This window comes from Carassius gibelio, chromosome A20, assembly GCF_023724105.1.
Source record: "Carassius gibelio isolate Cgi1373 ecotype wild population from Czech Republic chromosome A20, carGib1.2-hapl.c, whole genome shotgun sequence".
Lineage (NCBI taxonomy): Eukaryota > Metazoa > Chordata > Actinopteri > Cypriniformes > Cyprinidae > Carassius > Carassius gibelio.
In genome coordinates, this window is record NC_068390.1 from 17,311,308 (window position 1) to 17,338,924 (window position 27,617).

At 36.8% G+C, this 27,617-nt stretch overlaps 1 protein-coding gene across 1 annotated transcript in view; it reads left to right on the forward strand.

Moving 5' to 3' along the window:
- mthfd1l (methylenetetrahydrofolate dehydrogenase (NADP+ dependent) 1 like) overlaps positions 1–24,928 on the forward strand; it is a 31,800-nt gene extending 6,872 nt beyond the window's left edge. The window contains exons 12-28 of the mRNA XM_052535736.1: positions 648–784; positions 1,378–1,424; positions 1,752–1,859; positions 2,055–2,129; positions 2,942–3,044; positions 5,306–5,382; positions 6,283–6,423; positions 7,122–7,190; positions 10,677–10,788; positions 14,768–14,907; positions 15,015–15,056; positions 15,705–15,805; positions 16,098–16,275; positions 18,727–18,834; positions 19,318–19,470; positions 23,799–23,923; positions 24,044–24,928. Coding sequence (XP_052391696.1) covers positions 648–784; positions 1,378–1,424; positions 1,752–1,859; positions 2,055–2,129; positions 2,942–3,044; positions 5,306–5,382; positions 6,283–6,423; positions 7,122–7,190; positions 10,677–10,788; positions 14,768–14,907; positions 15,015–15,056; positions 15,705–15,805; positions 16,098–16,275; positions 18,727–18,834; positions 19,318–19,470; positions 23,799–23,888 — 1,681 coding nt within the window. The 3' untranslated portion in view covers positions 23,889–23,923; positions 24,044–24,928. The remainder of the gene's footprint in view (positions 1–647; positions 785–1,377; positions 1,425–1,751; positions 1,860–2,054; positions 2,130–2,941; positions 3,045–5,305; positions 5,383–6,282; positions 6,424–7,121; positions 7,191–10,676; positions 10,789–14,767; positions 14,908–15,014; positions 15,057–15,704; positions 15,806–16,097; positions 16,276–18,726; positions 18,835–19,317; positions 19,471–23,798; positions 23,924–24,043) is intronic.
- Positions 24,929–27,617: the final 2,689 nt, after the last annotated feature.

Below are 27,617 nucleotides of genomic sequence, written 5' to 3' on the forward strand. Positions count from 1 at the left end.
TAATCAGTAAAAGACAATGGGAGATGAATTGATGACCATCATAGTAGCACTGCAAGAACCTTAATAAGAAAAAAATGTAAAGGTTAAAAGCATTTAAGGAAAACTTCAGGTCAAGTTTTCACGCTCACTTCTGTGTGCACATTTGTACTCTGCTTCCAAATTCCTAGAGAGAGTGAATGGTGGGCCCAGGGATCTTATCTACTACTGGCTCTTGAGCCCACCAGGAGCCTCCCTTTCCGTGTGTGTGAAGCGTGGCTCAGTCAGCTCCAAATGGGGGCCCAGGGTCTCTTTCATGTGTTTGGGGAATCCGCAGACCCCTGGCTTTATCAGCAGCCCCTCTCTCCCTTAACTCTCCTTCTTTAAGTCACATTCTTTGTTCTGCGTACAGATGCTGTGAAGCAGCACTGCCCTCCCCACCCAGCTTACCCTATTACTGTCAGCCACTGGCATGCCTTTGCTGCTCTGCCAAAAGAGCTGCTTCACAAAGACTGAGCGAGAGGGAGGGAGGATGCTGATGGAGCAGTCTAATGTAGTGAGATCAGAGGGAAAACGGAAATGAGGAAGGCAGATAGATGTATAGTAACAACCTTCTCCCTGTGAATGTGGGAAAGCATGTGTTGATAATGTTTTTGATCTGTGTTTTTCAGTATAACTCCCACTCCTCTGGGTGAAGGGAAGAGTACAGTGACCATAGGTCTTGTCCAGGCCCTCTCCGCTCATCTTAAGCTCAACTCTTTCGCTTGCCTGCGACAGCCTTCCCAGGGCCCAACGTTTGGTGTCAAAGGTGTGTTTTTGTGTGCTTGCTTTACTTTAGTTTGATATCGTAGCACATGGATAACAGTAACTACCATAACAACATTTCATGGTATCACCGATACACTTCCTGAAGGTTGCACTGTTAACGCAGGTTTTATAATTAAGCAACATTTTAAGATGCACTGATTTTAAGGCACTGTATCTTGTCCTTTGTAGAGTAGGCAATTCCAGAATGCCCTGCATTGAGTTCAGTAAAATAAATTCAAGATGGCTAAATAAAATTAAATGAATGGAAATAAAATATAATTCGAATTTATTGTAAATATACAAAAAAAAATGTAATGTAAGGGGATTTTCAAAATTGAATCAAATAAATGTAATTGATGTAATTTTATATTAAATTCTACATATTTATATATGTATGTGGAATATCATGTCATTAGCTTAGTAACATAATTTAAATGAATTGCAATAGTTTGTTGTGCAAACTGCTATTTGTGTGGCGCTCGAAGTTGCTGCCCGTTTAGTACACAGCAGGGCAGTTCGCTAGATTTAGGATCAGAGCTTATGTCAGACATATTGTCTTGTGTTTTCATTGCTGTGTGTTTTGTCTCCCTGCAGGAGGAGCGGCGGGTGGAGGATATGCACAGGTCATTCCTATGGAGGAGGTGAGTGACTACAGACATCCTGTCTCCCGTTATCACAAAGCCCTTTCCCTTAGTATGCCACAAGTGATGACAGCCCTTAAAAGAAACTCACACAGCCGTTGAGACCAAGTAAAATAAAGCACAATGTCTAATACTCAGTCAAAATAGATTTTTCGAATTAAGTTTTATTTTTATTACCGGTAAATATCTATAAAAAATATATACTTTTGGACAACACTGAATGTGTTTGTGTTTGTGTGTGTGTGTGTGTGAGCAGATACTGTCTTTATCAGAAGCTTCAGAAAACAGCTTACTCACTCTTACTCTCACTATTTTTTCCCCCTTCAGTTTAATCTCCACCTGACAGGAGACATCCACGCTATAACAGCAGCCAATAATCTAGTGGCGGCAGCTATCGATGCCCGCATTCTCCATGAAGCTACTCAATCAGACAGGGTAAACAACTGCAATCAGAATGTTTTTCTTTTCACACAGGACAGTCTCCCTGTGATTTAATATTATGATTCATCAGCAGTTAGTCAGTAGCTGCATCATTAAAGAGAATTGTTTCTGGTTCTGTACAAGTCTGTAATTGTATATTTATCACATCCTAATGCTTTATTCAGCTTTAAGTTGTTTTGTGTCTTTCAGGCCCTGTACAGCAGACTAGTGCCATCTGTTAACGGTGTGAGATGCTTCTCTCCTATACAGATGGCTCGCCTACAGGTGAGTCTGGACAAGATCTTTGTACCTCTGACCTTTTTAACTTTTATAATGCCATCTGATCATTTGACACAGAAGTTTTTTTTAATGCTTGTATTTTAATGCTTTGTCATTTTGTCACATTTTATTTTAATGCATCCCCTTTTATCACACACATACAAGAATTTTTCCATTGAAGATCCAGGGCTTCTATGTTCTTAAAAAGCCTAATTTTAAATATGTATTTAATATGCCAAATAAATTAATTTATCAGGTTAAAACTATATATATGAAAAATGACATCCCTATCTTTAATCCTTTTCCCGATAAATGGGAACTCTGTAAAACATTCCCCTCTTAAGACTTTAAGAGACAATGTGGACAATGGGGAGGTTACAAATGTTGAGAAGAACTGCACTAGAACTTTGGAAGCAGTACATCAGATAACCAACAGGGGTCCTCAGGCAGCTACTGCGAAAACTAACAATTCTTTCTTATAAAGCTGTAATTCACAGCAAGTCTCAGAATTCACAAGTTTAGCCCTTCACTTCTTTTTTTTCTTTCTTTTTTTAAAATATTTTATAAAGTAAACAAGTCAAGTGTTGTGTTATGTTGACTGTGACAGATAAGCTGAAACAGGCAAAGTCAGTAAATTTACAAGAGACTGTACAGACTGTACAGACTGAACAGACTGTACAGTACCTATTAAAGGCCAAAACCTACTGCAGAAATGAAAATGCTTTAAGTATGAATGAACCACATAAATATGAATGAACCAGTTTTCATAATAATAATCACTGCACTTGTGTCTGTCTCTTGCTCACCTGTGTTTTCAGCGTCTTGGAATAAACAAATCTGACCCCAGTGACCTCACACCAGAAGAGGTCAGGGCGTTTGTCCGTCTTGACCTTGACCCTGAGAAGGTCACATGGCAGAGAGGTAGGATCTTGTGCAATGTAGATTGCTTTACTGTTCTGCATATGGCATGTTCTTAAAAAAAAAAGCTCAATGCTTGATAAGTCACAGAAAGAAATGTAGAGATTGTGGTACAGGATATGTGATGCATAAGACAGGGAGCTGAAGCATGAAGTATGACACTATATGTGGTCATTGGAATGCTATTGCCACATTTAACTCTTCTGTTTTAAAATGTCTAGCGGGACAGCACCATAAACTAGCCATGTCATTACATATGAGAGCCTGGAAGGGATACCAAATGTAGACCTTCTGCTTTTGGTTATGGTGCAGTGCTGTCTGATAGCTGCGATCACTGGGGGACGAGATTCAGCTGGATTGGGGTGTTTCCCGTTTTACTCAAGGCCACCTGGGAACATCTGCTGCCTTTAGCCCTACATTCAGAAGAGTGCTGCACTAACTGATGGGATATTTACTCTGTCGGTTCAAAAGTGCACATTAAGATGAGGAGCCTGGAATATTAAAAACAGCTTTACATCTCTCTCCTGCTGCGAATCAGTGTGTGTGTGTATGTGTGCGTCTGAGAAGGTTTGGCAATTCTGTACAAAAAGTTGAGATTCATAAATCTACGGTTTTAACCATTAGGGTTTTCCATGGTCCATTATGGGAAGATATCATTGTGAATAATGATCCTCAGACTACATTATCATGGTCTTTTTTTACTTTATTAATCACTCTTCAGATGAAACATTTGGGCTGTGCCGTATGTTATGCTGTAGTTCATGTACGCTGTGTTGTCACAGATGGATGAATTGAAACAGATACACAAGAGGGATACGAGAGACAGCCAGAAAGCAGACTAAACCACTGTTGTAATTTTTGTTGCGCCCGTGACATGTTTAAAATGAGACTTCTAATAATTGTTCTGCTTTTCCATGAGAAAATACCAGAGGGTTTGAATTCTTTCCCCTGCAACTTCTTGGCCCTTAGGGAGTTGTGTTTGTGTCTCATACTGCACCCTCCTACATTCAGCTTGGCTGCAAGAAAAAAAAATCCTAAAAGTCTTAGAGGAATGCATGCTTATTGCAAGGTTATGGTTTGGCCTGGCACCCATCCCTCTGGGTCTCTTTAGGTCATTGGTTTTTGGGATTCATTAGATTGCCTCATACATCTTCTAACAGTGACTGCAAAATGTGTCCAGCTTGCAGCATTCAGCATCCAGCTGAGTTCCCTCATGACTGGATTCTCTTCAGAAGTTGTTTTCAGACAGCGCTGTGACGCTTGAGCAGATAGAACAAGCCAAACAATGTGATTTTATAAAAATAAAAAAAATCTTGAAATCTATCAATTACAAAAGGTTTTAAATGCTTTGTTTCTTTCATTATTAAGAAAGTTTAGAGTAAAAATTCCCCCATATATGAGAATTGTCATTATTTTGTCGAAACTGTTCAATTGCTCTGTTGATCTTGTTCACAAAACAGGTCTGGATAATTTGTTCACCAATCATACTAATCTGGTTGTAGAGATCAATTTACCATCGTAATGATCTGGATGTAGTAGTTGCATGGAGGACTGAGAGTAACACTTAAAATAAAGGCAAAATTTCCCCAATAACTGAGCCGTTTTTTTTTTTTTTGATGGACTAACAGTAAAATAAAAGCATCTGACTAATGGACAAAAAAAAAAGGAATTGGCAAGTGGCAAAAGAAAAACTACTGGAATTTAAAAAAATTTATTTAAAATGCCATTTAAATGCCAAATGTGCTTCTAAAATGATTTATTAATTTACTATTTTACTCTTTTAATATATATTTTGAAAACAAAAGAAAATAGACAAAATGTAAGTTTTGAATGTCTGTTTAATGTTATTTATTTCCCTTTTATGTTTGAATTGAGAAACTGATAACTTATTTTAAAGAGTCACTCTCAGTCCTCTGTACATTGAAGATGATCAGTGAATAGTGAGACAAATCATAATGGTTCAAGCTACTTGGAATATAGTGCACCAATCATGTTGACTGCTTTTCTGGGTCTTTCACTGTATTTAATTTTATCGCTTGAAAGCTTTTTTCCACATTTGTTGTAATTGTTTGGAAATGAGTGACAAGTACATCCTTAATTTCTCCTTATGTGTTTTAATGGAAGAAAGAAAGTCAAACGGGTTTGGAATGACATGAGAATGCGTAAATAAGAGAACTATTTATTTTTGGGTGAACTATCCTAAGGTAGAAGCAGAGGCTTCATTCTGGTTTCACTCTTAACCTTTGTTTTCCTGTTTCAAATAGTTGTTGATACCAACGACAGATTTCTGCGCAAGATCACTGTTGGTCAGGCCAACACAGAAAAAGGCCATGCTCGCCAGGTATGTGCTTCATATTTCTGATTCAGTTAACCAACAGTCAAATTTGAAGTGTAGAAGTTTTGTCACTTTTCCTCGATGACTATATATCTCTCTTGCTCCATTCCCTCTCTGACCTTTCTGTCTATTTCCCTTAGCTGGAATCTGTTAAGTCTTGCAGTATGTCAGCGGCTGTCAGAAATAATGACTTTTAAACCAAATCAGGCAGATAACAGTGTGCACCTTAATGGGAAACAGTCCCATTAAAATCAAATGTTTTATAAAAGGTGTTCCTGCGCACACATTGTAGCAAACCCTTTGAGCTGGTCAATCATGTGCTTATGTTTGTCTCCCTCCCACTGTACCAAAACCACTGAAATGTCCATTACAGCCTAGTAGTGTGTTCTTGAACAATATAATATACAGTGTGTGCATTTTGTAAAGACAGTAAGAGTGTGTGTGTGTGTGTGTGTGTGTTTGAAATGTTAAAAAAGCACTTAAGCGTGTTACTTCATGCATTGCAAACCTTGACTTGGTATCATCTCAGCAATTAGGGTGCTGTAAATGCAGTTAAATGGAAAGTAATATTGACACAAGTGGTGTGTATTAAGTGGCCCATCTCTCCTCATAGGGCATCTGGCCACCACTCCCAGCTGTTTTATTGGGGGAGTATTTATTAGCTGAGAGTTAAACCAGGACAGCTCATTTTTACTCCAGCTGGGGTTGTCTTTGACACATGTGGTAGCAGTTTACTGTATGTGTTAAAGAACCAGACTTGGCAGATGTTGCGTGCGTGTGTATCTGACAAATCTCTCCACTCTCTTTATCATGATGTCTTATTTTGTTAAAAGAAATCACCTAAATCATCAGTGTGAAGTGTTTGTGTGCTGGTCAATATGTGATTTTCCCCTCTCGTTCTTACAGACCCAGTTTGATATTGCGGTGGCCAGTGAGATCATGGCTATCCTTGCTCTAACTGATGGACTGGCTGATATGCGAGCAAGGCTGGGACGTATGGTTGTGGGCAGCAGCAGAAACGGCCAGCCGATCACTGCAGATGACTTGGTGTGTGTTTGTGTGTGTGTGTGTGTGTGTGTGAGAGAGAGAGAGAGAGAGCACAATTAACTACCTATAAATTGATCACAAAGTCACAGAAATGAATGCTGTTCTTTTGAAATTTCTATTCATCAAAAAGTCGTAAAAAAAAAGTGTTGTTTACAAAAAAAAAATCAGGAGCCACTGTTTTCAGCTCAAAATTTTAGCAATCGCTGCTTAAAAATCAACTTTGCCATCAAAGGAAAAATTTGCATTTTGAAATGTTATAATAGAAAACAATTATTTTAAATTGATAATGGTTAATAATATTACTGTTTTTGCTGTATGTTTTGCTCATTTCAAAAACATTGCAAAAAAAAAAAAATCTTACTATGTATATAAACAATGATTACTAAGTTTAATTAAAATATAATCATAATATTCATAGGTTTCAAAAACAGCATTGTAAATTGAAAATATTTTAAATATTTTAAATATTGTGAACATAGAATTATATATTGCATAGGGTTAGAATTACGTGAATAAAAACACTAAGTTAAATGTAAATGATGTGTATTAAACGTACACTGTAAGCAATGTGATGAAAAAAACATGATATTTATCACAAATCACCAGTCAAAATGTCATGGCTATGCAAAAGCCTACCATAGAAAGATTCAACAACTGCTATGGACGATATACTTTGACATTTCTTTGCTCTTTCTCAGGGTGTAACCGGGGCTTTGGCAGTCCTCATGAAAGATGCTATCAAACCCACACTGATGCAGACACTGGAGGTGAGACCTCTTCCCTGTTCCTGTACCGCAAACACTCAGTATCTTTTACACAGTCATTCGCTTGTGTGCTATTTTTCTTATTCTTTCTCCGACACATGCACACATAACTGTCCTATCTTGATGGAAACTCCCAAACTTGATACTCTCAGCGTTGGTGAAGTGATAGGATATTCGAGGCATGGCAACAAAAACACACACTCATACAGTAACGCATGCACATCTGGTTTTGGTTTCGGCTCAGTGGGAGTTTGTCTCTGTCTTTCACTGTCACACCCTGAACACCACGAGAAAACTGGAAATGAGAAATTGACTGGTGAAAAGCCTGATTGTTGGAATGCCTTTCATCTCTATGACTTTAAACATGCTAATGACTAGTGATTGATGTTTGGTGTGTACATGCGTATGTTTTTGCGTGTGAGATGCATAGAAGTTGCATGTTTGTAGAGAGGGCCACAGAATTGCTTTTTGAAACCTTTCCTGTCTGGTTTCCTGTTTCTCTTGTGAGGAGGAATTGTATCAGAATGAACAAGGCAGTAAAGGGTTGTGGGAAAACTGTATTCTGTTTGCATGGTGTTATAATGTCCCTGCTGGGATTGGGATATGAGCGAGGAACTGTGTGAATGTCTGAACAAGAGGACATGCATGTGTTCACAGATGGATCTAAGCATGTTTGATAAAGACTCACGATTTGTAAAGAGTGTTAGGAGAAATTAAGTCTCCAGTGTGTGTATGATGTTAGCTGCAATTCAGGGACCAAATTGTCCCCAGAAGTCGTATGATCATAAAAACCATCCTTTAGACATTAAAGGACTTTGCAGTTATCTTTTCACTTCTATAAAAATGTGAAGAGTATTCTTTCATGGGTAGGGTTAGTCTTTAATATCCACAATCTTTATATATATATATATATATATAAAAAAAACTATACTCTTATTTGGATTTGCTTGGCCAAGCAAACCACTTGTTTGTGTCATGCAACAAATAAATAAATAAGTCAACTGTATATATGTTGACCATATCAAAATCCTCGGGTCAGTATATGTTTTCTTTAAGACATTAGTACTTTTATTCAGGAATGATGCATTACATTTATTAAAAGGAACAGTAAAGACGTTTACATTGTTGCATAAAGTTTGTTTTTCAAATAAAATCTCTTTGTTTGATTTAATTAAAGAGTCCTTAAAATGTGTTATAGTCAGCTTGGTCATCACAGGAAAAAAATTACATTTTAAAACATAAGCTACAAAACAGCTACATTTTTGATCAAATAAATGTACCCTTGGTAAGCATAAAAAAGCCTTTAAAAGGAGATGTATTGATCAAACATATTAATACATCTGTGTATTGGCTTTGTGATAGATTTACAGATCTATTAATAAAGTTATTATAACTGTTAATAAGAATAATCAAATACATTTGTAGCTTATGTACTAGTTAAAAAATGGAAGTCGAATAGAGTCAATAACTAGATAACCTGGACAAACGTCAAAATAAGATGAACATTTTGCCTATTAAATAAGCATAAGCACCCTGTTGCCATGTACTGTGCACACTTGGTATTTCCTGTTTTCTAACTTTCCCGGCATTGGCATGTTAAATCTCTTCTCTTTTCCACAGTTACAGGGCAAAAGGCTCCAATCTTTCCTATTCAATTTTTTAAATATATATTATAGTTTTTTTATTTCTTTCCATCCACAGTCATGCATAAAGACCATCACTTGTGCTTTTTTTGGGCTTGTTTGACAGGCTGCCAGATACGTCCATTTTGTGAGCAGATTTGATGCTGTAAATTGATTTATTGAATTATTTTGCAGATGAATGTTATTTGATGATCTTCTGAACTGATTAATTAGTTCTGAAATTTTAAACCTGTGAAACCTATTTAGCACATTGTCAAAATCAGTGTCCAGTTAATGTTTATCAGATTTCATCACTTTCATATGATGGTTCATAAGGCCTCTAGACCAAATGTCAAGTAAATACATAACTTACTACTCTTTTGTCCAACAGCTTAAAATAAAAATATAGTGATGTGGACTATACATGAATCTACATTACTAACTAAATACCAAAACACAAACGAATCTTTTTGATTAAATGAAATGATCAATAAATCTCTGGCAGGCTTGTGTAGCTAATGAGGTCATGTCTCAAAATGAGCTTGGTTCATTTCACTTCTCACTAATTTTTTTGCTCTTTAAAGTCTTAAAGGTGATGTTAATGTAGAATATTTAGTATATATCAGCACCTGTAAAAGGCAGTAAAAATAGGATGCTGGGATGCAGTGATAAAATTTTAGATAAATAAAGGAAGGTGGTCTCTTTCCAACTCATGGAGCTCTTTTTTTTTTTGCATCCCTTTCCTGAAATTAAATGACTTCACCATCACGTCGTTCTTTGTTTTGTATGTTGTCCCTTTTCCATTTTCCTGCACTCTCTCCTTCCAGTCCCTTAAGCTGCTAGTGTCACTTTTCAGTGTTTAGGAAGTTACAGAGCACCACAGGGTCATCAGCTCAAAACTCATATTCACAGAGCTTTAAATGCTTTCTGGCTTATGATGATGAAACAGACTTTCCAGACCCATTTAACATTTGTTGTTGTTGAATATACAATGGTCCTAACATATAAAATCTTAACCATGTAAAGTTTTAAGCAAAATACACAGGCATGTAGATTGACTACTAAAAGGGTTAGTTCACCCCAAAATTAAAATTAGCCCATAAAGTACACGACTTTTTCCTTTCAGACCAATCCAGTCAGTTATAAAAAAACAAAAAAGACAAAAAACACTCCTTGATCTTTCATGCTGTTTAATGGCACCCAGATTGCAGTGCATCAGTCCAAACGAAGTTAAAAAAAAAGTGCCCATCCACATGTCTCAGGGGGGTGAACAAAGGCCTCCTGTAGCGAATCAATGCCTTTTTGTAAGTGTAATAATCACTTGAATCTAGTTTGCGCCAAGAGTTGTACACTGAAGCAGCTCCGGGCGGATGACGTATGAGGCCAGTGTTGCACATGTGCTGGTGAGTCTCGTGAAAACCAGTGTTTGTTAACAGGAGCAAAGGAATCAAAGTTTCCTTACTTTAGCAAAGGAAAACCAGTCTCCTCTTGGCTTATATCAAAATGATGTGAGACACTTTTTATTAAGGGTAGGTGCTTTTTATTTAACTTCTTTTGGACTGATGCAGACAACACTGAGTGAGCTTGAAAGATCAAAGAGTATTTTTAATGTAACTCTGACTAGATTCGTCTGAAAGAAGAAAGTCATCTACAACTAGGATGACATAAGGGCGAGTAGTTTTTGGGCTAATTTTCAGTTTTGGGTAAACTAAATCTTTAAACCCTACGTCTTGTATTATTAGTCACCAGCTCTTAATTAAACATTTCTACAGTATTTTCAGGTAATCTTGAGGCACACCTGTTAATGTGTGTTATTTTGAAATGCAGGTGGTGTGCACTGATATTGTTTATGTCTTTGTCATGTCAGGGCACTCCAGTGTTTGTGCATGCTGGACCTTTCGCAAACATCGCCCATGGAAACTCCTCTGTCTTGGCAGACAAGTTGGCTCTTAAACTAGTTGGAGAAGAGGGTTATGTTGGTGAGTGCACACACATACAGTATATCCACACACACCAACAAACAAACACATTCAGTCGCACACCTGCATCTTTTTATAGTCACACACATTCATTGACCAGAGACAAAGGCCATGTTAAAATAAAAAGACTCCTGTTAACAAATATATTTTTATACCACCCCTCCCCACCACTACCACAGAATCCTGTCATGCTTGAACCCCAAAATGCCTGTTTATAATACATTTGTTACATCTTGTTCTAGAAAAAAGCCTTTTAAAATTTAGATTTCATCTATAAACTTATTTTACCCAATGCAGTCCTGTTTTTAAACCTTTAATTTAATATAATTGCATTTATTTTTATGTAGTTGTGTATATATCATTGAAAATGTTAAAGAATTTGTAAAACATTACTGTTAAGTATTTTTTTCTTTCGTTTTTAAAGAGTTATGTTTGATATTTGATCAAAACAGTTGAACGGTTTAACAAAACAGTTGAACAATACAGTAATATGAAAGCTGAATTTTTCTGCTTCATTAATCCCGTCTTCAGTGTCGCATGATCTTACAGAAATTTTGATAGGTTGATTTGGAGCTCAAGAAACATTTCTTAATAATATCAGTGTTGAAAACACTTAATTTGTTTGTGAAAACCATGATAAATCTTTTGAGGAAATTTTATTTCACCTTCAAAAATCAAACATTTCTTTAAAAAAATATATAAACATTTTCCAAATGTTTAAATAGGGTCCAGTTTTGACTCACATGTAGCAACTTGCATCAGGCTATTTTCTAGACTTAAATGTTATACTAAGTGGTAGGACTAAGTGGCTAATTGCCTAGTGGTATGAATTGCTATTTCGCTAAACTCTGGAGGAGGAAAAGCTGGTTTAATTTAACCATTTATAGCTTTGGTTATGTAACGTGACAATTTAGTTTATTTGTTTTTAACACACCTGAACATACGTGCCTTGCAGAACACACACACACACACACACACACACACACACTATCTTCCCATCTCTCCTTCACTTTATTACTTCCTCTCTCCATTTCTCACTCATTCCTTTGCTATTCTCTATCTCTCCCCTGCTCCGCAACATGCCCCAGACACTAAAAGAATGCTGGGAATGGCGGAGGCCCTGTGGTCCACACTAAGAACGGTGTAAGCTTCACCCCCTCATTTAAGGACAAGCTGAGATGTGTAAGCCCAATGAAAACACTGCCTACCAAACCAGGCAAAGCTGTGTCGAGTTACCGCCTCTAGAATTTCAGTGCTTTTTCCTACGGCTGAGTTTCTGCCAGTGTGTAAATAGTAAATTCTTCTAGAAGAGCTGCATGGTTAAACTAAATAAAACCCAAATCACAATATGGCGTACTGAGATTATCAAATTGCAAAGGCTGCAATTTAATTAAATGTATGTGATGCATGATGAGTTGAGATGTACATAAAAACTCAGTGCTGATAAACACTACTGTTTAAATGTTTTACTGGATTTTTTTTTTTTTTTACAACGAAATATTAAAACAGTAGTGTTTCTAATTGGAATGTCTTACTAATTATCATCACCATTAAGTCTTATTACAATTTTATTTTTTGTATTTTTGTATTTTTTTGGTTTTTTATAAACCCTATAAACTTTACAAGAGGCCCCTCTGTGGAGCACAGTATGAAATGAATTGTTTGTTTTATCACATTGCGAAAGACACGCAGATGGGTCTTGTTCTTGAATTCAGAGAAGTCCATATTAGACTTGGAGTATCAGCCTCAACTAACAGTAGGAATGCTGGGAGTTGCTGATTTTTGCAAAATATTAGTGAAGGAGGGCGACGTGTATGCATTACCTGATGCCAAGGTATGTGTGTTATGTAGTGTTTTTGCTGTGGGTGAGAGATAGGACGCTGGCTATCAGCTGATTATACACAACAGATCCACTTCACAGAACCACGGCACACAAGCCTCAGACTGATAGATGGTCTGATAGTTCTCTGAAAGTTCCTGAAGGGCAATAACATACTCCCCACCTCACATTCCCTTTGTAAATCTGTACCTGACTGGTGTGTGGGTGACCCGAGGCCTGGTGTTGTACACTCATATACGGGTGGGGTGGGTCAGTTTATTACAGCACCTGGTCGTCTCAAGGTCATGAGTACTGCCTCCAGGATAACACACTGATTCCATGGTTTTTGGCCTGTTTCACACACATGCATAAGTGAAATAACTGTAACAGCAGGCTTGTGTTGTGCTTTAATGGGGGTTTCTTCTGTGACACAAAATGATTTCTTAGTTACTAAAATAAATGTATACAGTATTATACAGATTTATAGGATGAATTTGCACCGTCTTCCTTCCTTTCTAAACCTACCTTCCTTGCTTCCTTCCTTTCCTTCCTAAATATTAATTGCTTTCTTCCTAAACTTTCGTCCTTCCTTCTTTCTTTCTTTCCTATCTAAACATTCCCTCTTTATCTTTTTTTTCCCTTTCTAGGGACTCTTTCCTTGTTACTTGCCTTTCTACTTTCCGGGGGCAGTCATGGCCTAATGGGTAGAGTTGAAACCTGAAGGTTGTGGGTTTGAGTGTCATGTCCGGCAGGAATTGTCGGTGGGTGGAGTGAATGTACAGTGCTCTCTTCCACTCTCAATACCATGACTGAAATGAGACCTTTGAGCAAGGCACTGAACCCCCAACTGCTCTCCGGGTGATGCAGCAATATGGCTGCCCACTGCTCCGGATGTGTGTGTGTGTGTGTGTGTGTGTGTGTGTGTGTGTGTACACTGCTGTGTGGGTGCACTTGGATGGGTTAAATGCAGAGCACAAACTCTGAGTATGGGTCACCGTACTTGGGCACACATCACTTCACTCACTTACTTTCACTTTTCCTTCTTTCCTTACTTTGCAGTTTTGCCTTTCTTCCTTCCTGCCTTTATTTCTACCAAACATTCGATCTTTCCTTTACTCTTTCCTGTCTATTCAGTTCTACCTTCCTTTTCTCCTTCCTAAATATTCTTTCCTTCCAAAACCTACCTTCCTTCCTTCCTTCTTTACTAATCATTCCTTTCTTCTGTCTTAAACATACTCTTAACAAATTCCCTCCTTTCTCGCTTCCTTCCTAAACCTAATCAGTCTCCTTTCTCTTCCAGAGCTGCGCCAATGTTGACACCCTGGACATGCTATCAATGCAAAAGCATTCGATTTCTTAAATTCTGTCTAAATGCTTAAATCTTTCCATCATATGGTAATTGAATTACATGAAGTTAACTGTAAGTGACCAAGAGCTGATGCGTGTGTGACTGAACAAAATGCTTACCTTCAGAAGATTATTTCCATTCAAATCCAAGTGCCTGACCACCACACACACACACACACAAACATGTAGAGCCTCAGAAAATATGCCAGACCTCTCTGGTGGAAAGAACAACATTACCCTTCCCATTACCTCCTGCTCCAAAAGCCTGGGAAGTAGCACAGGAAGCTCGCAGGGTTCTGGGAAAAATGGATACATGGAAATACTCCACACATGCTTACTGTTCAATGACACACACACATTAATACAGACTAGTTCAAACACAAAGAGTTGATATCTCTCATTCATAAAACAAATAAAACTTGAAGGGGAAAGGAAAACACTTGAAATTGAAAACATCTTAACAAAACGGTTTGAGATGATCATGTTTTCTACACCACTGTCAGCACTTGAACAGTGAAATGTTCCATTGATCACTCATTCATGACCGCAGTAACACATACGGAGAGGACTTGCATGCTCGCTCTTAATATGGTTGTGATTTATTGTCTAACTGTAGGTTGCTTTTATTCTTACTTGTGAGAAAGCATGTGTGTGTTATGTGCTCTTATCCGGCTCTATGCAATAATAATAAGGGAATGATACAGAATATTTGTTTACATCTGTATCTTGCACAAAAGAGCAGTTTTTATTTGAAGATTCTTATTTGCAAAAGTTCTCAACAATTTCTTAATTTCGTTCTCCGTCCCTGCTCAGTGACGGAGGCTGGCTTTGGTGCTGACATTGGCATGGAGAAGTTCTTCAACATTAAGTGTCGGACGTCTGGGCTCACACCTGATGTTGTGGTGCTGGTAGCCACAGTTCGGGCTCTGAAGATGCATGGAGGTGGACCAAATGTAAGTGTGTGTGCTGCTGTGTGTACACTCACATAATCTCTTAACATGCCTGACATTTATATGCCAAATACATTTCAACTTTGTGAATATACTGCATATTTGTTTAGGTTACAGCTGGTGTACCACTGCCTAAAGAATATATCAGTGAGGTAAGCAATGTCTTACTTCAAATTACCATATTTGTAGGGTGAATGATTTGTTAATTTAATTCTAGTAAGAACAAGATGTTTTTTTGCACTTGTGTACTATCCTGCTCCAACAATAAGTGGCGATGTTGCTCGCTCCCCAACGACAGGATGAAAATAAAGAGGGTTGGAAGGAGGTAGGGAAGTAAATGAATGAGTGTCTGCCTCACCTCACTCAGGCAAAGGCCCAGAGCACATCATCTCCACCCCCTCCAGTTCCCTGTTTTCCTCCCAAATGTGGTTTGTGTTATTCAATTAACAGGGTAAATACAATCTGTGTTGTTGAAGCTAAAGACACCGAGGCGTAATGGGAGTTGTTGTCTAAGAAATACCATACCTGCTTTTCATCAGTCTCTCTAAAGCAACCCCAGCTGAGAAAATAACTCAAGTGATTAAGCTAATTGTGCGGTTCTGTAATGAGGAACAGAAAGCACTGAAGCTTTGGATAGCTATTCTCTGAGACTGGTGTGATCATTTTCCTCTGGAAAGCTCAGCTGGTGCTCGAATGTTTTTTTATTTAAAATCGTATTTGTTAAATATTAATGACATTCAAGCCTGCAATTGAGACTTTTTATTATTATTGAAATGTCCATGTTTACCTTTTTCTATCAGAATTTGCAGCTGGTTGCAGATGGCTGTTGTAACCTAAAGAAACAGATTCAGATCGCTCATCTCTTTGGAGTCCCTGTGGTCGTTGCTCTGAATGTCTTCAAGTAAGAATAGGTCTATCTGCAACATGCATTTTCTTCCCAAAACATGAGGTTTGAAAATTTTGGCTTATTAAACAATTTATAAATAGCAATGGTTGACGTAAAGCAGAGTAATAAGAGTGTGTGAGAAAGCGTGTGATCAAAAACGCCAACAGATGGTGTCCAAATTGAGCTTATTTGTAAGTGCGTCTTTCCAGTATGTCTGGAAGTTATTTTTTCCCCCCTACTTTTTGATTAATGACCATATTTAGCCAAAGTGTTGTGTTTGCCGTGTGACATTTCTCTTTCTGTGAAGGACTGACACTCAAGCAGAGATCGACATGGTGTGTCGCATCGCAGAGGCTTCTGGGGCTTCAGCTGCTGTGCAGTGTCATCATTGGTCCAGAGGTGGACGGGGCTCTGTGGAGCTGGCACATGCTGTGAAGGAAGTTGCATCTCAGAAGAACCATTTCCAGTTCCTGTACAATCTCCAGGTGAGGCCAGACACAATTATTTGTGAAAATAATACTTTAAATATTAATAAAGCAAACATTGAACTTAGGTAACATGTGAATCCCTACTGAGACAGAGCAAATAGTCTCTGATGGATGGTTTAAACATGATTTTATCTTATACAATGAGCTGTACAAGTGTTGCTCCTAGTGTGTATATGGCAGGTTAAGATGGGGCTGGGGGGGATGTAAGGTCATCAGCTGGTTTGGGTTAACCTAAGTAAGCTTAGAGGTTGTGACTTTGATTAATTGATGCTATGAAAGGTGTTTTAATCTCTGCTCTTTGCTCTAGCTTGCCTCTATTATCCTATTAGAGGTCTGGACACTTGCTCTCTATACAGAGAACTGGCTGGGGGGATTTTATGACCACCAGATAGGTGGAAGCTAAAGCTACCTCCCAAATGATGCACTATACACTATGCACTCATATACTATTTACTTATGCACAATTTACTCATCCATGTAGTGTATGTTATATATGGTAATTTTGTCATTTATTATGGGAGTCTGATAGCTCCTCCCCCTTCTTTACGTAACTGAAGCTGTGACAGTTGAGTGCATGAAGTGTCCTACAGTTTTGTTCAAAATAATAGCAGTACAATGTGACTAACCAGAATAATCAAGGTTTTTAGTATATTTTTTATTGCTACGTGGCAAACAAGTTACCAGTAGGTTCAGTAGATTGTCAGAAAACAAACAAGACCCAGCATTCATGATATGCACGCTCTTAAGGCTGTGCAATTGGGCAATTAGTTGAAAGGGGTGTGTTCAAAAAAATAGCAGTGTCTACCTTTGACTGTACAAACTCAAAACTATTTTGTACAAACATTTTTTTTTTCTGGGATTTAGCAATCCTGTGAATCACTAAACTAATATTTAGTTGTATGACCACAGTTTTTTAAAACTGCTTGACATCTGTGTGCCATGGAGTCAACCAACTTGTGGCACCTCTCAGCTGTTATTCCACTCCATGATTCTTTAACAACATTCCACAATTCATTCACATTTCTTGGTTTTGCTTCAGAAACAGCATTTTTGATATCACCCCACAAGTTCTCAATTGGATTAAGGTCTGGAGATTGGGCTGGCCACTCCATAACATTAATTTTGTTGGTTTGGAACCAAGACTTTGCCCGTTTACTAGTGTGTTTTGGGTCATTGTCTTGTTGAAACAACAATTTCAAGGGCATGTCCTCTTCAGCATAGGGCAACATGACCTCTTCAAGTATTTTAACATATGCAAACTGATCCATGATCCCTGGTATGCGATAAATAGGCCCAACACCATAGTAGGAGAAACATGCCCATATCATGATGCTTGCACCTCCATGCTTCACTGTCTTCACTGTGTACTGTGGCTTGAATTCAGAGTTTGGGGGTCGTCTCACAAACTGCCTGTGGCCCTTGGACCCAAAAAGAACAATTTTACTCTCATCAGTCCACAAAAATGTTCCTCCATTTCTCTTTAGGCCAGTTGATGTGTTCTTTGGCAAATTGTAACCTCTTCTGCACATGCATTTTTTTAACAGAGGGACTTTGCGGGGGATTCTTGAAAATAGATTAGCTTCACACAGACGTCTTCTAACTGTCACAGTACTTACAGGTAACTCCAGACTGTCTTTGATCATCCTGGAGGTGATCATTGGCTGAGCCTTTGCCATTCTGGTTAGCCTTCTATCCATTTTGATGGTTGTCTTCCGTTTTCTTCCACGTCTCTCTGGTTTTGCTCTCCATTTTAAGGCATTGGAGATCATTTTAGCTGAACAGCCTATCATTTTTTGCACTTCTTTATAGGTTTTCCCCTCTCTAATCAACTTTTTAATCAAAGTACGCTGTTCTTCTGAACAATGTCTTCAACGACCCATTTCCCTCAGCTTTCAAATGCATGTTCAACAAGTGTTGGCTTCATCCTTAAATAGGGGCCACCTGATTCACACCTGTTTCTTCACAAAATTGATGACCTCAGTGATTGAATGCCACACTGCTATTTTTCTGAACACACCCCTTTCAACTAATTCAACTAATTGCCCAATTGCACAGCCTTAAGAGCGTGCATATCATGAATGCTGGGTCTCATTTGTTTTCTGAGAATCTACTGAACCTACTGGTAACTTGTTTGCCACGTAGCAATAAAAAAATATACGAAAAACCTTGATTATTCTGGTTAGTCACATTGTACTGCTATTATTTTGAACAATACTGTATATTCTACTATTAATTGATGAAGTGCATCATCCGGGTATTTAAAGTGCACTTTTTATTTTTGGAATTTTCAGTGTGATTTGGGACGCACCTTAAGTTTTACTGCAAAAAAAAAAAAAAAAGTAAATTGTTTGAATGATTTATTTTTTTTTTTTCCCGCATATTTTTTCTCTCTTGACTTGTTAAGTTAGCCCTGTGTGTTTTTTATTTATTTGTATATTTTTTTAACAGGATCCTATTGTAGAGAAAATTCGGACTATTGCACAGAAGGTTTATGGTGCTAATGATATTGAGCTTTCACCTGAGGCTCAAGCTAAGATAGACTACTACAATCAACAGGTGAGAAGGGCTGTACATTGCCACCGAACTTAACAAATGCATGTACAATTTTGATATTTGAGCTTTTTTATTTTAATCTTAAAGGTAATGTAAATATTTTCAAACTTTTTTTATTTACATGCTCCAATATAACATAAAAAAATTATATATCTTTATATACAAGAAGATAGTTTTGAATGGATTCATTGAAACTGGTGATTTGAACTGATTCATTGAAATCCACCAACTCTATCAAACAGTGTCAAATTTTAATGCTTGTATTTGTTTACCAGTTTTAAGTTTCACCATCTTCTAATGTTTGATGTTGGTAGAAAATGTGTTTTATGAACTGTGTGCTCAATTATATCAAATGGTTAGATAATCTTGGCCCAACGGGTTTGAATTGAATCCTGTGAAGCAGTGCATCTCACAACATAACAGCTAACGGATGTCAAGAGATGTGCTTGTCCTGGTGGATATTAACAGTCTGTAAATCTCTCACAGGGTTTTGGTGCTCTTCCCATCTGCATGGCTAAGACCCACCTGTCTCTCTCTCATATGCCGGAGAAAAAAGGTGTTCCCACTGGTTTTATCCTGCCAATCAGAGACATTCGTGCCAGCATCGGGGCAGGGTTTATCTACCCTTTAGTTGGAACTGTAAGTAATTATCCTCAAAATCTGATGGAAGATCATCTTATTACATTCTTTTCCTTCATGTCTACATGTACATAATTTCCTTCCTGACATATTTGATGGCTTACACCTATTTGAAGCCATCCACTACCTCTTCATATTACTTTCTTTTATTATTTCCTTTGCTTGTAGGTGAATGTTTCAGTTACTAATAGGATCCAGGATTAGGGTTGAGCCTGTGATCTATGACCTTGTTAGGGCTTTTAAAAACAGCACTCATGCCAAATTCCTTTGCCTTCCTTTTTTTACTCTCTAAAAGCCAATATTGCTTGGCCTAAGGAAGATATAAAATGTTTGGTCAAGGTAGTTTTCATTTAATGACAAGTCTACTTGATTCTCAGTTTGGATTCATGATTAAGTCTGTGAGACAGTTTGATTAAGCCCTGAGAAAACAGAGCTTAGAGCATGTGTGGTTTTTTGGAGGTCAACTTTTGAATGACCCATGCTTTTCTGAGTGTGCGCATATTTTTGGTTTTCATTAAGATACTCTGTCCCTGGATTTTCCCCCAATGTTTTCTCTACTTTCTTCCTAAACCCAGCTGGTTCACCTTAGGAACCGCCATTCCAATCAGACTTCCCACATCGGGGTATATAAAACAAGACTCTTTATTCTCCCGTTCTGTTTGTACATTTTAAAGCTATCAATTCAAAACATTTATAAACATGTATGAACTCTGAAGTTTGAAATCTATTGGTTTGATGGGTTAAAAAAAGTTAAATGTGATTATTTTGATTTGATCACATCCCATCTAACTGGATTTTGTGCCCCAGTTTGATCAAGTATTGAAGCCAGTATTTCTGGCTTTTGTATGTTTTGCTGGCTGGGTGAGGTTTAGGGAAGGAAGCTCATTTCCGGGTTGAGAGTGAGGTCCTGGCTGCAGTGTGGGGTCAGGGTCGGGGTGAGGTGTCTGTTGTGCGGCATGCTGGGAGATGGGTGACTGTGACCCAGCCCGTCCGGTCTGACCACCGCTCTGTCCCCTTTCATCTCCATGGGCCTGCTGCGGGACACACGGCCAGCGCTCATGACCTCTCACCTCCAACCCGTCTCAGAGTTTACTGCCAGTGCTTTGAACTTCGGTGTAATCTCTTCATTTCTATCTGCTCTTCTGGTTTTCTTTATTTCTTTCCTCAAATCTAGTTCGTTTGCTTGCTTGATTGTAATACAGTCAGATGTTAAGGAGGTAGTGGTGTTTACCATTGCAGAGGTCAATGTTATTATACAATTAAAACATATTGCAGTTTTTTATTTTTTTTTATTTTTTTTTTTACTGCAGTTTTTTCAAAATATCAATAAAATATATAAAGTTTTGAAAATGTATTCCATGGCCCATAAAGTAATAAAATGAAAAATCATCCTGTTTTGTTTTAAGGAAAAAGATTACGATCATCAGTTACCATGCAATAAAGTCTGGAAAGAGATTAATTAATACTTAGTTATTATTTTTGAACTATTTGTTAAATGTTCAGGGTCGGTACCATTTTTAAATTGCTTTTGAAAGAAGCCTCTTAAAGAAGCCTCCAGTATTAATTTGATCAAAGGTACAGTAAAAACAGTAATGTTGTAAACAGTAATTGTGATTTGTGAAATATTACACATTTAAAATAATGTTTGTTGTTTTTTATTCGAATATATTTTTATATTGAATATATTTGAATATAAGTTCCAGTTTTCACTATTAACAAACCATTAACTGTGACTTTTGCTGCTTATTAATACTGTACTTAGTAAGGTAGTTGTTAAGTTTATATTTTGGGGAGATTTAGGGATGTAGAATGTGTGCCGGTAACACTTTAGAATAAGGTTCCATTAGTTAATGTTAGTTAATGTATTAATTAACATGAACAAACAATGAATAATACATTTATTACTGTATTTATTCATCTTCGTTAATGTTAGTTAATGAAAATACAGTTATTCATTGTTAGTTCATGGTAATTCACAGTGCATTAACTAATGTTAACAAGCACAACTTTTGATTTAAATAATGCATTAGTAAATGTTGAAATTAACATGAACTAAGACTTATAAATGCTGTAGAAGGATTGTTCTTGCTTAGTTCATGTTAATGAAAGTAGTTAACTAACATTAACTAATGGAACCTTATTCTAAAGTGTTACCTGTGTGCCTTTTAAATTAAAGTACTAATAAACAGCCAATATGTTAATAATAGGCATGCTAAGCAACTAGTTAATAGTGAGAATTGGTTCCTTATACTAAAGGGTTAACTGTAATTGATTATATGATAGCAAAGGTCAAATTTCTCTAAAGGGCTTGTTTTTATTTATTTATTTTTTTCCAGATACTAAAAAGATTTAATTATTTTATGAACCGAATCTTTGCTGTCTCTCAGTCATAGTTAACTGTGGGGCTCAGGCTACAAGACAGGTGTGTGTTATTATGCCCGTTTCTTTCAAGGGCAGACCCCGAGGGACAAAGCAGTCATGGGGGGCTACAGGAGGAAGTAACTGATGTCATGCACCAGATATGCTAGGGAGGGGGTCAGCCAGAGAACAATGGGACTCTATATTAGCTTCCATTCAGCTCAGGAAATTTATTGCCCAAATCCGTGTCTGCTGTAAGCTGCACAATGAATTCCTGATGATACTGCTGGAAGGCGTATGGTGTTTTGGCAACCTGACCACCATGCTGACATGAGCACATGTCAACTGCAGACTGGTGCGAAGAGCATGTTCAGTAGAAAGTATAAAACCGACACAATGGTCTGTGGTTAGGAAAACATGGCCCATTTGAACCAAGTGTTCAAATGAATCAAGTTGCCATTTGTTCTTGAACATTGACTATGTAATGGAGTATTGTGTATGGAAATAATTGTGGGAATTTCTTGGCTTAATTTAGAATAGCAACTAGATTTTCTGTTTATTTGCATGGCAATGCTCCTATGACGGCACAAAGTGAACTCTTTAACCGAAGGGAAAAAACTGTTGAAAGTTCACTTTATGAGTGCAGATTTGTATCCTGGTCAATTATTGAATCCCTTGTATGTTTTTTTTTAGCACAGAAGACATCTAAACACCACACAGCCAAGCAGATGACCTTTTAAGTGAATTTGCTGAGACAGTGTTGCATCTGTCTCAGAGATAGGGGACAGTTGGAGCTTCAACCTGACCAATCTGTGTTCAGTCTCGTGTGCTTTTAACAACAGTTGAAATTGCTATGTATTTTCGACCCTGTGCCATAATGGTACTTAAGCAAATTGGAAGAAAGTGCAACTAATTGGTAAGAAAATACCCCAAATTTGAATCATTTGGATTTAAGTCCCAAACCTGTTTGAAATTCTTGGGGTCGTATGGAATTGATCTATCCAATCTTTGGAGATTTACCTATTAGTTGAGCCGCATGGTGATGTCATGCTCTGGATCATAACTTTTTTTCAGTTTGCCAACTTGGTTTTTCTTTTTTTATTACAAAACAATATGAAAAACTAAAAAACTGGTCAGATTTTGCTCAACTGGTTGACTTTATCTTTCTACAAGGTACTTAATTTATTCCAATAAGACATTAAACAGCTCCTGGGTTGTCAATATTTCCTTAAAATATTTCAAGCTGTGGTTGCTGTGATGAAGTTTCTAAGAAAAGATGGGGAACGGAAGTCTCAATAAAAGGTTGGGATGAATGATGTCTTTTTTCATTCTCAGAAGTGCACGTGACCACAGAAAACAAAGGCAGGATCTTTATATTTGAGTTTTACATTCTGTGGGCAAGGTGAAATTGCTGAATAAACGACATGTTTTCTGTCTCTTTTTTTGTCTTGGGCCGTTTTTTTTTTATTTTTTATGATAATTTAATTAAGATAATTGTATTTCTTTTGCCTGGGTCTCACATGTATGCCAGTCACTTGATTTTAATCTGTGGTATTTTTAAGGTTGTTCATTTCTCTTTTATATAATCGATTGGTTTGACCACTGAATCCAATTAAAATAATGACCTTTAAGTTTTCCTTAATCAATAAATCAATCCTAAGTCTGCATACTTTTTAAAACCGAGTGATTATTGATTGCTTATATACATTGACCTGTTAAAATTTCTGTTTAATATTCTAAAACATTAAAATATTTAGACATCTTAAATTTTTATTTCACAATAGTAATAGACTAATTGAAACACTTGTTTATGTATCAGTTATAGTCCTTTAAGTACCAAATTTAATTCAACAAACCTCCAGTTCACTTTCTGACTCCATTACTGTGTGCTGTGATGTTATATTTGCGCACAAAATGTTTTGCATAATACAAATATTTATTGGCTATCATAAAGTTTATTTTTCTTTCAGATGAGCACCATGCCAGGCTTGCCTACGCGACCCTGTTTCTACGACATTGACCTTGATCCTGTGACGGAGGAGATAAAAGGACTCTTCTGAGCACATTTCTGCAGTCACACACATGCTTTTGACCAGTAAGAACACATTGACAGTGCCAGAACAATGACTTTGTTTTTGTGCTTTGTTTATGCCACACAACAAAAAGATCAGATTTCTAAAATGTTCTCCTTTTTCTTGCTTTCCTCGTTTCTCAGGTGTTCCTCAGCATCTGTGTAGGCCTCCATTCATACGCTACTGATTACTGCTCATCCACGGTCTTCTAGCCATGAAACTATTGAGTGTTAAATCGACAAACATTCCTAATTTTGGTTTGCACAGGTTTTTTTTTTTTTAACCAAGTTTAACTCCTAAATGTTAGCTAGCTTTATGATTTTTGTATTTAGCAGTAACTTCTTATTTTGATTGGTTGGTTTCGAGAATTGAAGTGTGAAGTTTTAAGCTTTACATTTTGTTGCTGTTAACCCTTCTGTTTACATAGTGCTTTTGTGTTTACAACCGAATAACGCACAATTTTTTATAAAGCTAAAAATTCCATTAATGCTTTAATATTTCTATCTTAAATGTTTCAGATTACCTATGGAATATGGTAACAATATTCAAGCAAACTCCATGTCTTTTTATTTTATTTTATAACTAAATCTTGTTTAACAGTTTCAGTGGTATTGCCAAATATGCCAAAAATCTTAAATCGAAGGTGCTTTTTTTAGACACTACACAAAACAAAATTACAAGTGGGGTTAGTGGTTTGACGCCTGTTCTCTCTCTCTCTCTCTGATACAAATGACATAAATGTACAAGTGTTGCATAGATCTCACTACCTGTGTATGCATGTGGGTACATGCCAGAAAGTCTTGTTTCAGACATTCCACTGTTATCTGTTATTCTGAGTCTTAAACTACTGTGTGCTACGTGAGTAAAGAAGAATTCCATTGACTGTTGCAACAGTTATGTATTCTTGAAAACCTGTATTTTTCCAGTATTATAGATTCTACAGTGAAAAAAGGCAGTCAAAGAACAACATGACTGGCCAGACAAAAATAAAATTGTATTCCAGTGTAAATACTGGACATTGAAAATTGGATGGTGAACATTTTCATTCATTCATTTTATTTTTGTTTATTAATGTGCCACTTTTACCAAACACTTTTGGTGTGTGAATGAGTGTGTGAGAGAATGCATTAGTGATGTATGAGCGAGTTAATGAATCACTAATCTTTATTGTGAAGTCAAACTGTTGGTCCACAAAGATGGAATTCCTCTAGATTAGATTTTGGGTCTTTTATTAGGATAAAGAGCTGTGATGCATCAAACAGTAGCAGACGACTGGCCCCCAAAGGGTCTTTCCATTCTTTTGCCTCTACAGGACGCAGTCCATTCAGAGACCCCCTGTGAGGGCAGCAGGACTCAAAAGAGGTTCTTTACTTCTGTCATTGAAGACACCCATAATTAGCTGACCAGCTCAGCTTGACATTTACTCAAATACTTAGAAACACAAAAACTTGTAGTCTCTTGTACTTCTAATCTCTTGGGGTGGGGGTTGCAAATTTAAAAGAGGGGGAAATTCATTATTTTATTTATTGCATTAGTTTCTGTTGCTGCTATAGTGACTGTTACCCTCTTGACCTTTTGTTGGGGTTTCATCGAGGTCACCATGCCAGGTGCACATACTGTATTTAATGCATTTCACTTAATACACTATAGTTCAAAATTTCGGGGTTGGTACGATTTTGTAATGTTTTTGAATGTTTCTTATACTCCTCAATGCTGCATTTAATTGATCAAAAAATTAAAACGGTAATGTAAAATATTACAATTCAAAATAACTTTATTTGTGACACTGGACCACAAAACCAGTCATAAGGATCAATTTCTCGAAATAAGCTTTCCATTGATGCATGGTTTGTTAGGATCGGACAATATTTAGCCAAGATACAACTATTTGAAAATCTGCAATCTGAGGGTGCAAAAAAAAAATATATGTATATATATATTATATATGAAAATCACCTTTAAAGTTGTCCAAATGAAGTCCTTAGCAATGCATATTACTAAACATAAATTATGTTTTGATATATTTATGGTTATTTACTTATTATACAAAATATCTTCAGGGAACATGATCTTAACTTAATGTCCTAATGATTTTTGGCATAAAAGAAAAATTTATAATTTTGATCCATTATGTGTATTTTTGACACTTGCTACAAATATACCCCAGTGACTTAAGACATTTCAGTCACATTTCCGTATTTTAAAATGTTGTTTACTCCTGTGAAGGCAAACCTGAATTTTCAGCAGCCATTACTCCAATCTTCAGCACAACATGATCAAATATGCAGATTAAAACATTTCTTATCAATGTTAACAAACAGTTGTGCTGTATTGTGGAAAACATATATTTTTTAAGAACTCTCCTATGAATAGAAATGTAAAAAGAACAGCATTTAATCGAAATGGTAATATTTTGTAACAATATCAATGTCTTTCCTTTCATTTTAGATACATTTTATGCATCCTTAAAAACAAATCCTAGTGGGCCCAAACCTTTGAATGGTATTGTATACTATTATAATAACTTTCTGTGTATCAACGTGGTTATTGCAGCATCGTCCCTGTAGTTTTAACAAATACAGGCAACTATCTGAATTAGCTGTATACCCAGTCTTTAATGTCAGTTCATAAAGTTCATGTCTGTGTCAAGAATCTCAAACCAGTCATTATGGTTCACTTAGGTTATGCTGTTGTCTGGGACACAGAGATGCTGATTTAATAATATTTTAAGGCTGTTCTTTTGTGACATTTAGACAAAGTCCTTGGCAACTCAGACACCAATTATTTGGATTATTTTTTATTTGCCTCATTTAGCATCAGCTAAAAATAAGAAGTCATTATTTCCTAATAACTGTAATTGATTTACTTTGGATTCCAGCTTATATGTCATTGGGGCGCACTCGGCACCAAGTGATCCTTAAAGGTAACGAAACATCAGAATTATAGTTTTGAATCACTTGAACATGGGAGTACATGTGTGAGGGGTCACGCTGGGCAAAGTCAATATTAAATAAAATTTCAATGTCTGAAGAACCTGGATCAAACCCACACCTGCACAATGTTTGATGTAAGTAAATCACTGCTCTAAGTAATAAGATAATGTTTTTTAGGACAAAAAAAAAAAAGATTATGAAGCCACTCTCAATACAGTCATAATGACTTGAGCTTTGTAAATTATGTATTTTTAAATCATGGATTTAACTTTGTGCTCAAAACATACCACTTCTCTTACCACCACAGACTACTGCCTCTAAATATGGTCGGGGTATTTCTGAAATGCGAACATGTCTTCAGTTCATTCTTTAAATGTTTTCCCCTCTTCTTTTATTATAGCGCAAGTTATCCTATAACAATGTCCAAACTTTCCCCCAGCACAGCAAAAAAAGCATATACAGGAATGGTCTTTGCCTAACTTAACTGTTGAAATGGCACTTTACAGGTTTTCTACAAATTCTAAATGTTGTACAGTAGCACTATAAAAGAAATTTAACGTTTCAGAATGTATAATACTATTCAGTATTATAAAAAAACAAACGGTGTAATACTGTACTTTGACATGGTAAAAAATACAATAAAATGCTGTATTCAATATTACTGTAGTTAGTGTTACGGTAATTTTACTGTTGAATGAATTACAGCAACTACTGGATAATTGTTGCCAGTAAGTTACTGCTAATTTGATGAAATTTTTTTTACAGTGTATATAACCAAATTATC